Consider the following 15,560-nt stretch of genomic DNA (forward strand, 5'->3'; position numbering starts at 1 on the left):
TGACAACTAAAGACAACAAGGGAGAACAAACAAGGAAAGATAGCTTAGCTTTAGTCAACTTCAGAGAGATGAGCACACGTCCTCTTAGCTCCAGAGAGGAAGAAGTATTGCTCTTGCTGAAGCCTTCACAAGGGGTCATGTGAATATCGCCAGCACCTTCCTCTAGCAAGGAGCAGGTGTTTATACACCCAGGCCAGGGTGTTAATTATCTAGAGGAAGGTAGCCACTGGGTCCTAGAGAGACAGCTTCTAAGAAGGTGTCTGTAATGCCAAACAAAGATCTCCTGCAACCAACTGCAGGGTGACTGTATGTCACTTCTGACACACCCGTGACAGAAATGATCTCTAAAAGGCCTAGAGTTAAAGATGACACATTTCCTTTGTATTTTAGGCAAAAAATATATATATTTTCATCTTTTACATTTTAAAACTTACAAAAAGGAAAATGGGCAGATGCAAACGTTTGGGCTCCCTTGGTGATTTGTGTGCTTAGATAACTTTTTACCAAGGTTTCAGACCTAAATTAGCCTGTTAGGGTTATGACTTGTTCACTTTCATTGTTAGTAAAGGCCAGGTGATGCAAATTTCTCAGCGTTATAAAAACCCAGCCTCCTCTAACCTTGTGCCAAAAACAGCAGCCATGGGTTCTTCTAAGAAGCAGCCTAGCACTCTGAAAATGAAAATGGGAGAGGCCCACAAAGCAGGAGAAGGATATAAGAGGATAGTAAAGCGTTTTCAAGTTGCCCCTTTCCTCAGTTCGAAATGTAATTAAGAAATGGCAGTTAACAGGAACAGTGGAGGTCAAGATAAGGTCTGGAAGACCAATCAAAATATCAGCGAGTCCTGTTCATAGGATTTCTATAAAAGCAAATCAAAACCCCTGCTTGACTGGAAAAAACTTTCAGAAAGATTTAGCAGACTCTAGGGTTGTTGTCCATTGTTCTAGTGTTCAGAGACACCTGCACAAAAATGGCCTTCATGGAAGAGTCATCAGAAGAAAACCTTCCTCACCATAAAATTCAACGTCAGAAGTATGCAAAAGAACTTCTAAACAAGCCTGATGCATTTGGAAACAAGTCCCGTTGACCGATGAGGTTAAAATAGAACTCTTTGGCCACAATAATCAAAGATATGTGTGGAGAAAAAAATATTGCTCTCAGTGGGAAAAACAAGATAATCTTGCAGTTATGATACCTTTTAATGGCTAACAAAAATAAAATAAATGATGGTACAAGGCAAGCTTTCGGGACAACTTAGGTCTCTTCCTCAGGCATGGTATTGTATAATATGATATATGAAGAAACACAAATATATGCACACAAAGGAAAAAAAAAGAAAAGAAAAGCAGATGCATGGCATAATAAATTGACATTAAAATAAACAAACAAACTGAGCTTGGAGAGTGAGTCCTTAATTATATTAGATTAGTGGTGTGAAAGTTTTATGGTCACAATATTCATGTAAGGTCATAGGCCTGGTGCCCTCACTGTCTCTGGAGCAGATTCCTCAGATTTTGCAGTGAGACATAAATCCTCCTGACAGATTTATTCCTGTGTGGAGGGTGTGAAAGACCCTAATCAGTTTGTATTCCCAGATCCTTCGATGTTTTTTTGATTTAAAGTTGCCTTTTAATATGACAACTTTCATATTGTTGATGTTGTGTCCTGGACCATAAATGTTTGGCCACAGGTACCTGGGTATTTTATCTGTAATCGTGTGGCGATGAGACCTCATCCTTGCTCTCAGTTTTTGTCCTGTTTCTCCCACATAGAGACCCCCAATAGGACATATAGTGCACAAAATTAAGTACACCACATTGGAAGAAGAACATGTGAATATCCCGGGAATCTTATATTCCTGCTGTGTGTTGGGAATCTGTATCCTGTCTTTGGTCTCTACATGGGTGCAGGTTTTGTAGCTATTCACATTGCAAGGAAAAGTTCCTCTTTGTGTATCGGAGGGCATTGAATTTCAGATCATGAAGTTGACGCGCCCCCTGGGCCGCGTGGGGAACCCGGAACCGGGCCCTTTTTGTGGACGCTGGGGGTTGTAGTCACCGTGGCGGCGACCAGGTCCCGTGGCTCAGGGTGGTCAAACCAGTGGCAATCTTTATAGGGTTTTTGTGGTTTAATGTCCGACTACGCCACCCGTGGATTGCGGTCAGTGCGAACCGCCGCTGCAAGGCAGACCGCTGGGGCTGATGGTGTATGCAGCTGAGGTCGTGTAACTCCCCACGGGAGGAGTGCAGCCCCAGGGCAGTGTAGTAGATGGTGGGGGTGATGGTGCGGGCGTCCAGCACTAGTAGTGCTGTATGCGGTGAGAAAGCACAGAGACAAGGTATTGCGGTTCAAGTTCTTTACTCACCGTTCTCATCCAGGTCACTTATGCGCAGGTAGGACCGCCCGAGCCGTGCTGCATCCACCAGGCAGGGGGCTCAGTCAACCCCCAGGTAATTCCGGAGTGTGGCACAGGACTCCTGCTGCTGGGTTGTTGCCCTCTTACGGCCCCCTCCACATCTCCTGGTGTACTGGCCTGTCTCCTGGTAACGCCTCCAGCCTCTGGACACTACGATGACAAATGTGCCATCCTGGATGAGCTGCACTACCTGAGCAACTTCTGTGGGTTGTAGAGTCCATCTCATGCTACCACGAGTGTGAAAGCACAACCAACATTCAAAAGTGACCAAAGCATCAGCCAGAAAGCATTGGTACTGAGATGTGGTCTGTGGTCCCCACCTGCAGAACCACTCCTTTATTGAGGGTGTCTTGATAATTGCCAATAATTTCCATCTATTGTCTATTCCATTTGCATAACAGCATGTGAAATTGATTGTCAATCATTGTTGCTTCCTAAGTGGACAGTTTGATTTACTTGGAGTTATATTCTGTTGTTTAAGGGTTCCCTTTATTTTTTTGAGCAGTGTATATATATTTTTTTTTGCCTAAAATCCAAAGGAAATGTGTCATATTTAACTTTAGGCCTTTTAGAGATCATTTCATCTTCAACTTGCTTAACTGTTCACAATAACAGTAATTTTGACCAGGGGTGCACACACTTTTACATGTCACTGTGTGTATAAGCTGTAAAATGGTGCACAAATATGGACACAACCTTTAAAGCCTAAACCAGAATCCTTACCATTATACTAATTATGTTAAGTGCATTAAAAAAATAAATGTTTAATGTACAAAGTTTCAGGCCATAGATCATCAAGAGAAATTATAAAGTCTTATTTAAGTCACAGTAGGAGGCTAAAAATGAGATCGTAACCTATATTATACAGCACTATCACTGCAAAGCAATCTTACTGACCAAGAGGAAATGCATGTCAGGTTACATGAGGTTAATTGCTCATAAAACCCGGTCTAGTGGGATACTGTAGTATTGTTTTTCCCGCAGCAGAGACTATAATGAGCATTGTTCTGCAGAAATATAGTGATTTTCTAAATGGAAGGATCAGTTCTTAACACTTGAATTTCAACTAATACATTCTGAATAGAATACACATCTTTGATTTGATACATTTGGACAAATTGGGATCCACAGCTTTTAGGTATGTTCATGTAACGGGGGCAGGGTGGTAGTCAGTGGCAAGTGGCATATCAGTTTCAGGGTTTGGATCTTCACCCTGGCCCGCTACAGACAATTGGGACTCAGAGAATCCCTGGGTGGGTGTGTGTTGTTGTGACACTGTGAAGGGAACCTCCATACTCACTTCTGACCTGCCGTCCCGGGTGTCGACTCTTTCAGCCTTCAGAAGGAGGAGACCGGACAGTTTGATAAAAACCAAGGCTATTTTACTGGTCAAACAATCAGCATACAAAGGATAGCAGGTATTACACTTATTCACTTCTGCACCAAACAGAGGCACGTTCTTGGCGGTTACTGGCGACGGCACAATACTTGCGGCAAACGTTACTGGCAATACACAGTTTAGGCAGAAGACCTTCATATTACTAATGCAGCGCCACCCGGGTCGATGTGTTTCGCCGTGAAACTGCACTCAGACCAATCTTTCCTAGAGAACAGAAGTAAGGGAGCTTCTCCCACTATCTTCTTCCAATAAGTGCCCAGACCTCGATGTCTCCGTCCATCTGACTGCAGCTCTCGGGCCTATCCAGCACTAGGGCCGTTCCCACCACCTCTCTTGGAAAGGTTCCTCAATACGTCTCTTCCTCACTGTAGGTCCCCCAACTTGCCTGTGTCCGAGAGAACACTGTAGTTTTGCTGAGAACACTTGCTTCCTTTTACTCCGGCTCCCACACACACCCTTCTGTTGTACTTGTTCCTGTGTCCTCCTGACACGTCTCCACTCTTCACTGTCCCTGAACAACTACTGAACTAAGATGGCCAAAACTAAACTCCCAGAGATCCCTCAGTTCCCCCTAGTCACTGAGCCCGGCCCATCCTAAGTTAACCCTCTATGTGCCCCCAACTACCATAAAGGTAATATAATCTTAAACAGTATCTCTGCTGCAATCTAATGGCCTTACCTGAAAACAAGTTTTACAGATGACTCAAACATACACAAGATTATTAAAACGGTACAGTTCCATAGGGGAGTGGAGCAGACATTCTCCACATACCCCTCACATTCACATGGAATTTTTATTGTGGGCATTGGAGCATATTTCAAGCCAAAATCTATATGAAAATCACCTTCAAACGCCTCCCATTGTTTGAAATAACAAATCAGCATTCCAGGTTGTCACTTATTAAAGTTGTTTCAGTGCAGATTACACCCAGAATCCATGTCAGATAGCCACACTTGGATTAGCCGTGCAGCATGGGGTTAAACTACATGTGACTGGTAGCAGTAGAAACCCAAGAGTTTCAGATTTTTGGGCAAATAATAAAACAAATATTCCTTGAAACACTCAATCCTTATTTCCAAATGCATATAAGCACTTGCTAGCAGCAAAACATAGTCAAAGACTGTAACCCCAGCCTCTCCTAGGGATAGGCCAACAATATAAGGCTATGTTCACACATTGCGGTTTTTTCAGCGTTTTTTTTTCTGCTGCAAAACCTGATCTCTTGGCAGGAGGTTTGTTTAGGATTTTTTTTGCTTTTTTGCTTGTTTTTTGGTACGTTTTTGGTCCATTTTTTTCACTGTCATTTTGTCTATTTCTTGCATGTACATAAGGTTCAGTGAAAAAAAAAAATCTCATTCTGGTTTTGGCACAAAAAATCACTGAAAAACCTGACACCTGCATTTTTGGTGTTTTTTTCTGTGTTTTTTTTTTACCACACATTACTTCCAATGGGTGAATAAATGCTGAAAAAACGCTGAAAGAAGTGACATGCTCTATTCTGCAAAAAAACATGCAAAGCACAAAATACTGATCAAATAAAAACCAAGCTGTGTGCATGAGATTTCTGGAATCTCATAGACTTTGCTGCTGAAAATTTGCATTAAAAAAATGCTGGACAACCAGACAACAGGTGCTGGTTTTACCTTCATTGTCTCAATTTTTTTTTCTCACTAAAAGTGTCTATTTAGAAAAAAATATTGTTGTATAACAGGTATAGTGCACAAACAAGCTTTCCATGCAGGGGGTCATTAGTATGCATGTGGATATTTTTGCTAGAACAGTATACATAAAGCATTTTGTTCAAAATAGAGTACAATCTTTATAGTAAAAACAATCAATTGAGGAGAGGGGAAGGAGTTTCCAGTGGCTCAGTGTTTAGCACTGGTGCTTTGCAGCACTGGGGTCCTGGGTTCAAATCCCACCAAAGATAACATCTGCAAGGAGTTCCTCCCACACTCCAAAGACATACTGATAGGGAATTTAGATTGTGAGCCCCAATGGGGACAGTGATAATAATGTCAGTAAAGCACTGTGGAATTAATGGTGCTATATAAGTGAGTAAAATAAATAAATATTTAAGAGGTAGGTGAAGTAGTCAATTTTTGAGGCAGATTCCACTCCAATACATGTCAGGAGCTGTGAGAGACATTGCTGTGCAAATGACGCGCCCCCTGGGCCAGTGTTGTTTGGGGGATACCCGGAGCCGGATCAGATGGGGGTTGTAGTCTCCGAGTGGCGGTGACCCGGTCCGTGCCCAGGGTGTCAAGCTCAGTGTGTGGCAGTCCTACAGATGTTGCTGGATGTTCTTTCGTGTCGACTACGCCACCCGTTGATTTGCGGTCAATACGGCCGCCGCTGCAGCAGGGTCCGCTGAGGCTGGTGGTGTGTGTGCAGCTTCTGGTAGTATAACCCCCAACGGGAGGGGTATAGCCTCAGGGGGTCAGTTGTAGAGGGTGGTGGTTGTGGTGGTGCAGTGAGGATGGTATTAAGACTCAGAGTCGGGCTGTGCAGTTCAGGGTCTTTACTTACTGCTGTTGTTCTGGTCACTCCGGCCTTGAGTGACCGCCCGAGCCGTGCTGCGTCCACCAGGTCCTGGACTCGGCCAACCCCCAGGTAATTCTGGAGCGTGATCCTGAGCTCCCTTTCTGACGTTCCTTTTCTCTGGCCTTCCCCACCAGGGATCCACCTATGTCCGGCTCCCTCGGGTCTCTTGGTGGGTACACCTCTTCTGGGTTCCCTGACCCTATACTTGGTCTGCCTTCCTGGTGGATTTAGTGGGGGGTCGTGGCAGATCCTGCCCACAACCTCCGGTCTCTGGCTGAGGATTAGTGCCCTCCACCAGCTTGGGATCCGGTACCCTTGTGCCAACCCTTCACCCTGTTGCTTGTATTTGGGCTCTTGGGGTTCCCTCTTCTTCCCCTCTGGGTCCTTCTGACTCCTCTCTCTCTCTTCTTTCAGGACTGCTTGACCCTCTACAACAGACTGACTAGTAGCTGTCTGCCTGTCTGACCCTGATCTAAGATGGTTCCCACCTTATATACTCCCTCTATGTGTGAGCTCAGGTGACCAGCACCCAATGAGCTCCTAGCATTACCCAGACTGCTCCCCCTATCTGCCCCTACACTACTGGGATGTTCCACCCCCCTCCCACTCCAGCCAGGGACAGACACTATCGTACCTGCACATAAACTGGTGGGAGTACCGTCGATCTGTCCCCCGGAAATGGGATGTGTGTAGTGTATGCAGCCTACTGAGCTCAGTTCCACACTCCATCCTTACCCGGGAGTGGAATATCACACCTCTGGCTTGAGGTGCAATACCCCTGTAGCAGCCGAATCCTCAGGGTGCTACACAAAAGTTGTAGGCAGGTGAGGAAAAAATTACTGCAAAGGAAGGGTACAGTTGTGCTCAAAAAGTTACATACCCCAGCAGAATTTTTCCTTTCTTGGCCTTGTTTCAGAGAATATGAATGATAACAAAAAATCTTTTTCTCCACTCATGGTTTTTGGTTGGGTGAAGCCATTTATTGTGAAACTACTGTGTTTTCTCTTTTTAGATCTTAATGACAGCCAAAAACATCCAAATAACCCTGATCAAAAGTTCACATACCCTGGTGATTTTGACCTGATAATAACATGTACAGAATTTGACACAAATGGGTTTGAATGGCTAGTAAAGGTAACATCCTCATCTGTTACCTCTTTGCTTGTTATCAGTGTGTGTGCATAAAAGCTGATTGAGTTTCTAGAATCCAGACAGACTCTTGCATCTTTCATCCAGCCACTGACGTTTCTGGATTGTGAGTCATGGGGAAAGCAAAAGAATTGTCAACGGATCAACGGCAAAAGGAATTGATAATGCCAGTCAGCAGTGTTCAAACTGTGATTAACAAATGGAAAATCAGGGGCTCTGTAAAAAACAAACCACAGTTAGGTAGACCAACCAAAATTTCGGCCATAACTGCCAGGAAAATTGTTCGGGATGCAAAGAAAAACCTACAAATAACATCAGCTGAAATTCAGGACTCTCTGAAAACTAGTGGTGTGGCTGTTTCAAGATGCACAATAAGAAGAAAGCCATTACTGCACAAATGCCACAAAGTATCTCGCCTACAATACGCCAAACAGCACAGAGACAAGCCTCAAAACTTCTGGAACAAGGTAATTTGGAGTGATGAGACCAAAATTGAACTTATTGGCCACAACCATAAATGTTCCATTTGGACCGAGGTCAACAAGGGCTATGATGAAAGGAACACCATTCCTACAGTAAAGCATGGATGTGGATCGCTGTTGTTTTAGGGATGTGTGAGCTACAAAGGCACAGGAAACTGTGTATAAGTTGAAGGAAAGATGGATGAGGCATGTTATCAGCAAATACTGGAGGCAAATTTGCACTCATCAGCCAGGAAGCTGCGCATGGGACGTACTTGGATGTTCAAACATGACAATGATCCAAAACACAAGGCCAAGTCGACCTGTCATTGGCTACAGCAGAACAAAGTGAAGGTTCTGGAGTGACCATCTCAGTCTCCTGATCTCAATATCATTGAGCCACTCTGGGGAGATCTCAAGCGCGCAGTTCATACTAGACAGCTCAGGAATTTACAGGAACTGGAGGCTTTTTGCCAAGAAAAATGGGCCGCTTTACCATCTCAGAAAATAAAGAACCTCATCCACAACTACCACAAAAGACTTCAAGCTGTCATTGATGTTAGAGGGGGCAATACACGGTATTAAGAACTGGGGTATGTGAACTTTTGATCAGGGTCATTTGGATGTTTTTGGTTGTCATTAAGATTTAAAAAGAGAAAGCACAGAAGTTTGACAATAAATGGCTTCACCCAACCAATAACCATGAGTGGAGAAAAAATTTTTTTTTTGTTATCATTCATATTCTCTGAAACAAGGCCAAGAAAGCTAAAATTCTCCCGGGGTATGTAAACTTTTGAGCACAACTATATGTTCACATATTGCATTTTTGCCGTGTTTTTTTCCTGTGCGTTTTATCCTTGGAAAACTCAGCATTTTAGAGTTCCTGCAAAGTGAATGAGATTTCTGAAAATAGTGCCCGTCAAAATATTGCTGCATATGAAATATAGAGGCAGACAAGTACGAGCCATCCTACAAGCTGCTGTAAACACTGGAGACGCTGTGGCGAATGTAAACTGCAATAGAGTGCTATTTAAAAAAAAAAACAGTGGGAATGCAGATTGCGCGGACTCGGCCAGGAGCAGGATGTTATCCTGGCATTAAATCACTTCTTGAAAAGCAACAGGGCTGAAGGTATTCACATCACTCACAAAAGGCAAAATACTTTTAATTGAAGTTGTTACATTTTAATTAAAAGTGTAACCGTCATTTTAATTTTTATTTGATAAATCAATAGTACACATGAAAATATGCAACTTTGCAATATTATCTCAGAGAAATCTGCTTCTTCCTCCTCCTGGACTGATCCTTCATTCTCAAGATTCTCTTTTCACAGGAAACATCTGTATTCAGTGAAGACAGATTATTACATTACTGAGATAGGAGAAGACAGATGGTGCTAAGTTTATATGTAGATGGAAGGAAAAAGAAGAGGAAGGAGCACTCTCCTCCCTTCTTCTCATCAGTAGCAGCTGTCATCTCCTCTCTCATTACTGTAACGATCTGTCTTCACTGAATACAGATTTTAGCCATGAATTAGCAGTGAATTGAGGATTTTGAGAATGAATGATCAGTCCTGCTGGAGAAAGAAGCACATTTCTCTGAGAAGATATTTTGCAAAGTTAATAATTTTCACATGTATTATTGATTTATGAACTAAAAATTAAAACGATGGATACACTTTAAGACCATTTGCGCTATCAGGAACTGGGAGGATACACGCTGTACATGACAGATTTGTTGCAGAAATTCTGTGACTAATAATCTGTTCCATACATTTTAATGTGTTTTTTCTGCCGCACGTGCAGACTCATTCAGAAATGTTCTTTGATATTTTCTAGGTCTCAGAAGAATACAACGGAGGAATCATGGCACTCAGTGGTGCTTTCAAAGCAGTCACCAAATCCCCTGGGCTTTTAATTTGGAGAATTGAGGTAGGTTTGGGTATTATATTACAAACAGACTAAGATGTTCATCGTTCAAGTGATAATGTGGCAGATATATCTCTTAAGAAATATCAAACATCTACAATACTGCATTTTTTGGTCTTGGCAGTTTTATAAAATAAAAAGGTCTGATAGTGTGCCATATGGATATCATAGAGTTGTGCTTACTGTAGCAGACCAGTATGACTGATCATTTATTGGAATAGCTGGTATGTTAAACTACATTTGCTACAGAAAAAATGTGTGATAAGTCCTAATTGCATAGACTTATTGTTTAAATCAGGTTTTTGCGTTACATGTATTGTTTTAAAAAATGGCAGTTTTTGTTTTATCATATCATGAATCTTTATTAAAAAAAAAATCCGTAATCAGGCAATTCTCATGCAGAACACTGGGGCTTGTTTATACTCATACTTCCTATATTTTCAGGAAAATCAGAGGCAGGTAACACCTCTATACACGGATCATAACACAGACTCCACCATCATAATAGGCTGACCCTGCTTCCCCTCCCATCACAATGACCTTTGCACAGGCTCATTAGACATTTCAATACAAAAGATAGTGTAGTGATCTGACCATTGTGGCTATCTACATGTGTTGTTTCCTGAAACAAAAGAGTGTAAAGTAAGTCTAAAGAAGCCCAAGTGGCCATTGTAAAAATTTTAATATTTCTTTATTTTAGTTTAAATACAGGTTATTCTAAAAAAAAAAACATTGCCAAAAATACATTTAACACAAAAACCTGGTTTACTCAATAGGTCATTTTCCGATGATCGCTTCCCTTTAAATTCTTGAGACCAGGGGCTGTTATTGCCTATATGCTGCACCATGTGCCAAATAAAATGACAGCCCCTTTTTTCCAATCTAAGATGCAAAATAGTTGGGAGGTGAAATGTAGGGTTTATTACATCATATGTAGCAAACTATACCCCGTGGGGTGAGGAAAGGGGGCTATCATGTTTTTGTATTTGAGCGCAATTCTAAGCATGCAAGGCAATCCAACAGATCCGTAGTATGAGAAAGAAGCAGAGCACTCCCCAATTACATAGTCACAGTATGGTTTCAAGCGGCCAATTTTCCAGCTCCAAATATCAAACTTAGGTCGGGGTCACATGATTGTACATTCTCTCTGTAGCGCCGGCGTCCCTGCCCTCTGCTAGGCAGGGACGCTGTTCCCCTCACCCCTCTGCTCCGAGCCCGGCGTCCTCCTCCCACTCTGCTGGCAGCGCGCGCTCCTTCCCGGCCACTGTGCTTAGGGCGCGCGCGCTCCCTCCCTCTTAAAGGGGCCGCGCGCGCCGTCCTAAGGAGTCCCCGGCCCATGGCCGGAGGACTTCACCATATATAAGGCACCTCCTCCAAAATGGAGGTGCCCGAGCAATGTTGTTGCACTGTTCACTACTCTGCTTCAGCCCTCAGGTCCCGTTGCCAGTTACCTGCCAGTTACCCGCCAGAAACCTGCCAGTTTGCTGTTTCCTGCCTGACATTCCTCCTACCTGCTTGCTAGCCTGAGGTCCGACGGTCTGCCTTCCTACTTCTGTCAGTCTGTCTATGGACCAGCTTGCCCGCTCACCTGGGAGCGCACATCTGCTACCTGCCTGCTAGCCTACCTGGAGGCTCCGCCGTCACGTGCTGTGACCACCTGCCATTCCAGAGACTCCTGCCCGCTCACCTGGGAGCGCACATCTGCTACCTGCCTGCTAGCCTACCTGGAGGCTCCGCCGTCACATGCTGTGACCACCTGCCATTCCAGAGACTCCTGCCCGCTCACCTGGGAGCGCTCATCTGCTGCCTGTCTGTTGGCCTACCTGGAGGCTCCGCCGTCACATGCTGTGACCACCCGTTTATCCAGAGACTCTCGCTTGCTCATCTGGGAGCACACATCTACCATCTGCCTGCTAGCCTACCTGGAGGCTCAGCCATCACAGGTCGTACCTACCCTTTACCCAGAGACTGCCCCGGTCACTTGCCGTGACCTCCTGCCCGTTCATCCAGAGACTGCCCCGGTCACTTGCCGTGACCTCCAGCCCGTTCACCCAGAGACTGTCCCGGTCACCTGCTGTGACTGCCTGCCCGTCTTCCCTGGTCGCCACCCGCTCCCTTACAAGGACCGCCCCCTTGTATAGTAGCTCAGAGGTTCCGCCTCCCAGACCCGTTACACTCTCTGTGAGAGAATCGGATTGATTCTTAATGACAATCTGTTCAAACCCTGTTCCGAGTCGAGTGTCATCTTATTGTGATCCCATTCTCTCGCAACAGAAAATTGAAGCACATGGGCTAAGAAGATGGAGAACTTAATTTCTCCATCTTCTCCATTGTCTGAGCCTGCGGAAATCGGACTGCACTTGGATGTTTTACACGCACCCATAGACTTGTATGGCTGTGTGTCATCCGATTTGCGGAGCTACTAGCAGCATGCTGTGATTTTTTTTCTCATGCCGGATCAGTGTGAGAAAAATAAAGCGCAGATCTGCACTGCCCCACAGTAAAACATTGGTCCGAGTGCTATCCGATAAAACATCAATAGCACTCATCCGAGTAATACGCTCGTATGAGCGAGCCCTAAAATAGAAGTAGATTGCAGCACTTCACCAGCATCCAAGGTGTTTATTCATCAGACATGCAATGTTTCAGCCTTTTCAGCCTTAGTGGTGTTTGCAAAGCATTGACCGTTGGGTTAAAATGATGCATGTATTCCTACAGATCAGTCAGGCATCAGTAGGACATGCATATATAAAATATTAATGGACAGGGATAGCTGTAGGCTGGTTATTGTACAGTGAACCTTATGGTATACTACTGTGTATAGTGCCCAAATAATATTAACATATAGTGTTCTAGTAACATCACTGTAAGGATCACAGACCATATCTACATTGGTACTTTTGAAGGTTTTTATGCATATTACCACTGGGAAATGGTTGTTGGGTTATAATAAAAGGACTTTAGTCTGTGGCAGTCAAGAAGTGAAGAGGAAGGATGATTCCCAGTTCTTTTAATTTTGTGCTATGTATTTTTATGCCTACATTGCGTCTTCAGGGCAGCAGGATAAAAGGCTTAGAATAATGTTTTGCATCAGTGCACTTTCTCAGCTGAGGCAGGGTTTTCTTCTCCGTGAAATACTAGTGTAGAGTAGTGTAGTGTAGTGTAGAATTTGAATTCATAGTGTAGAGAAACAAATGAAATGTGACCCTGTGCCAATGCTACAGTGTTTAAACAACAGTCAGCGGCACAACCCGGGTGATTTCTAATACTGGACTGTGCAAATTAGGACATTTGTTTAATAAATAACAAGTTGACATCTGATGGAAAAGCAAACAGAAAGAACATCTGACACCAGCTCGTCTTCTGTGAAATAAATATATATTAGCGGACAGATCCTCTAAACACCGTGGGCGCTTAAATGTCCAAAGTATTTCACAGGAATGCCAATGAAGCTTTGAGCCACCCTGGGAAAGTAAGGATGGCATACACATTGTGTAGCTTTTGGCGGAAAGCTATCTCAGCTGACTTCCCTATACACATGCACACTTGGCCAAGCATGCATATTTATTTTAATGTAGATAGGGAAATAAGTTACTGTGAGGCCTCCAGAGGAACATATCAAGCATGTTTAAATTCAACAAGCCCAATCCTTCTTTTTTCCAATAGCTGCTGTTACGGAATGGTCAGGGTAGTTCCCATACTCCTTGGCTTATCCTTCCAAAATTGGGTTGGCCAACTTGAATCCAATGTTAGAAACAGGAAAGACTTTGTGTCACAACTCTCAGAGGCCATGGGTTTAAAAAGACTACCTCAGACAGACTTGGCACAAGCCACTCTATGTGGCAGATTCCAGAGGAACTCCGACCACACTTTAACTCTTGTACATGGATCTGGTCATACAACGGGATCCAGTCGATTGCTTACACGAAAGGGTTGCGATCTGGAAGAGTAAACCAGAGGCAAGAAGGGTTGTCAAACAAGCGCAAAGCCAAAAGGTCACATCAGGGATAAAATCATAAAGCAAGCTATGACTATGGGGTAGTCAAAAGCCAAGCTGAGGTCAAAGAACAGGAAAAATCAGAGCAACAAACAGGAGCACAGCAGTAAACACCAGGACAGCAATGCTATAGACTGGCAGTGGAATTAGAGCTTCAGGGGCTTAAATAGCTTACTGCCCCACCCAGGGCTCTCAGGAAGGAGTGATAACAGCCAAGACCAAAATTGACCCCATAGCTCTCTTATAAAGCAGCACCAAAAGTCCCAGGGAAAAAACAGGACTGGTGCTGTCACGCTGAAACAGAAGAGGCACAAATCGACACAGATGTTATACTTTGGTAAGCAAATACCCTTCTAGAGCACTTTGCAGAAGAATTTAGGTTATAGACAGGATCCTGGATTAAACCCTGTGGAGACCCCTATGCAGTCGAAATCTTGGGGCCTCAGGAGCACATTATTTCCTAATATGTTTTAAATTTACTAACAACAATGTTAATGCACCCATTCATTTTTGTTCTGTTTAATAAAATTTAAGTTAATCAAACTATATTATTATATTATAACCAAAAAAAGGTATTTAAAGGGGTTATCCAGGACTAGTTTTTTTACTATCGACCTAAAAACTAACAGGCAGGCAGTTGTCAACTACCTGCCTGTTCTACCCGGCGCCGACACAGAGCTGTCATTGACCGTTCCTGACGACAATTCAGATGCTCAACGTCAGCAGAGCAGCCCTTCCCATTCTGGACTGGTCTGTCGATGGGGCGTGATTGCCGCCGTCATGCTGATTGACAGCTGGCTCCCCACAGATACGCATCAGGGAACCGGCTGTCAATCAGCATGACGTCGGCAGTCATGTCCTGTCAACAAAACCAAGCAGAAGAGAAGCAGCTACTCTGTCAAAATGACGTCAGTGGAAGCCACTGAATCAGCAGTGGGAGCGATCTATGACTGCTTGTTTCTGGCAGAGATCGGTATCAGGCACAAAAGACAGGGAGGCAGCAACTTCCTACCTGTTATTTTTGTTGTCACATAGGAAAATAAAAAATAGTCCTTGAAAAACCCTTTAACTAACGTGGACCTCAGGTGTAGGCCTATGTAATGCACACGCCCGGACTGACTGGCGTGTGCGTGTTTATGTAGTGATTCCACTGTGCCATGAACCGGAGAATGCCTGGAGGGGCGTAACTAAGTATCTGCCCGATCCGACCAAGGTCGCACGACTGCATACTACGCCAGTGCACCAGGGAGGAACCGAGCAGAGGTACCAGGGTCTACTCCAGGTCAGACTCCGGACACGGCTGTTGACCCACACCGGGGAATACAGGAACAGGCAGACTAGAGCGCAGGCTGGGTAGGGTCAAGTACAGACTGGGAGACTAATTCGAAACCGCAGACGCGGTGGACAGGGCAGAGCAAAGCGAAACCGCAGATGCGGTGGACAGGTCTGAGCAAAGCGAAACCGCAGACGCGGTGGACAGGGCTGAGCAAAGCGAAACCGCAGACGCGGTGGACAGGGCTGAGCAAAGCGAAACTGCAGACGCGGTGGACAGGGCTGAGCAAAGCGAAACCGCAGAGCGGTGGACAGGGCTGAGCAAAGCGAAACCGCAGACGCGGTGGACAGGGCTGAGCAAAGCGAAACCGCAGACGCGGTGGACAGGGCTGAGC

At 44.4% G+C, this 15,560-nt stretch overlaps 1 protein-coding gene across 3 annotated transcripts in view; it reads left to right on the forward strand.

Annotated features, from left to right (window-relative positions):
- Positions 1-15,560, forward strand: part of AVIL (advillin) — a 106,675-nt gene that overhangs the window by 34,483 nt on the left and 56,632 nt on the right. For all 3 annotated transcript variants that reach the window (XM_073663257.1, XM_073663258.1, XM_073663259.1), the window contains exon 2: positions 9,807-9,899. In XM_073663257.1, the coding sequence (XP_073519358.1) occupies positions 9,807-9,899 (93 nt within the window). The remainder of the gene's footprint in view (positions 1-9,806; positions 9,900-15,560) is intronic.

Source organism: Phyllobates terribilis, unplaced genomic scaffold (assembly GCF_046119375.1).
Source record: "Phyllobates terribilis strain yellow unplaced genomic scaffold, ASM4611937v1 Scaffold_2__4_contigs__length_985480577, whole genome shotgun sequence".
NCBI classification, from domain to species: Eukaryota; Metazoa; Chordata; class Amphibia; order Anura; family Dendrobatidae; genus Phyllobates; species Phyllobates terribilis.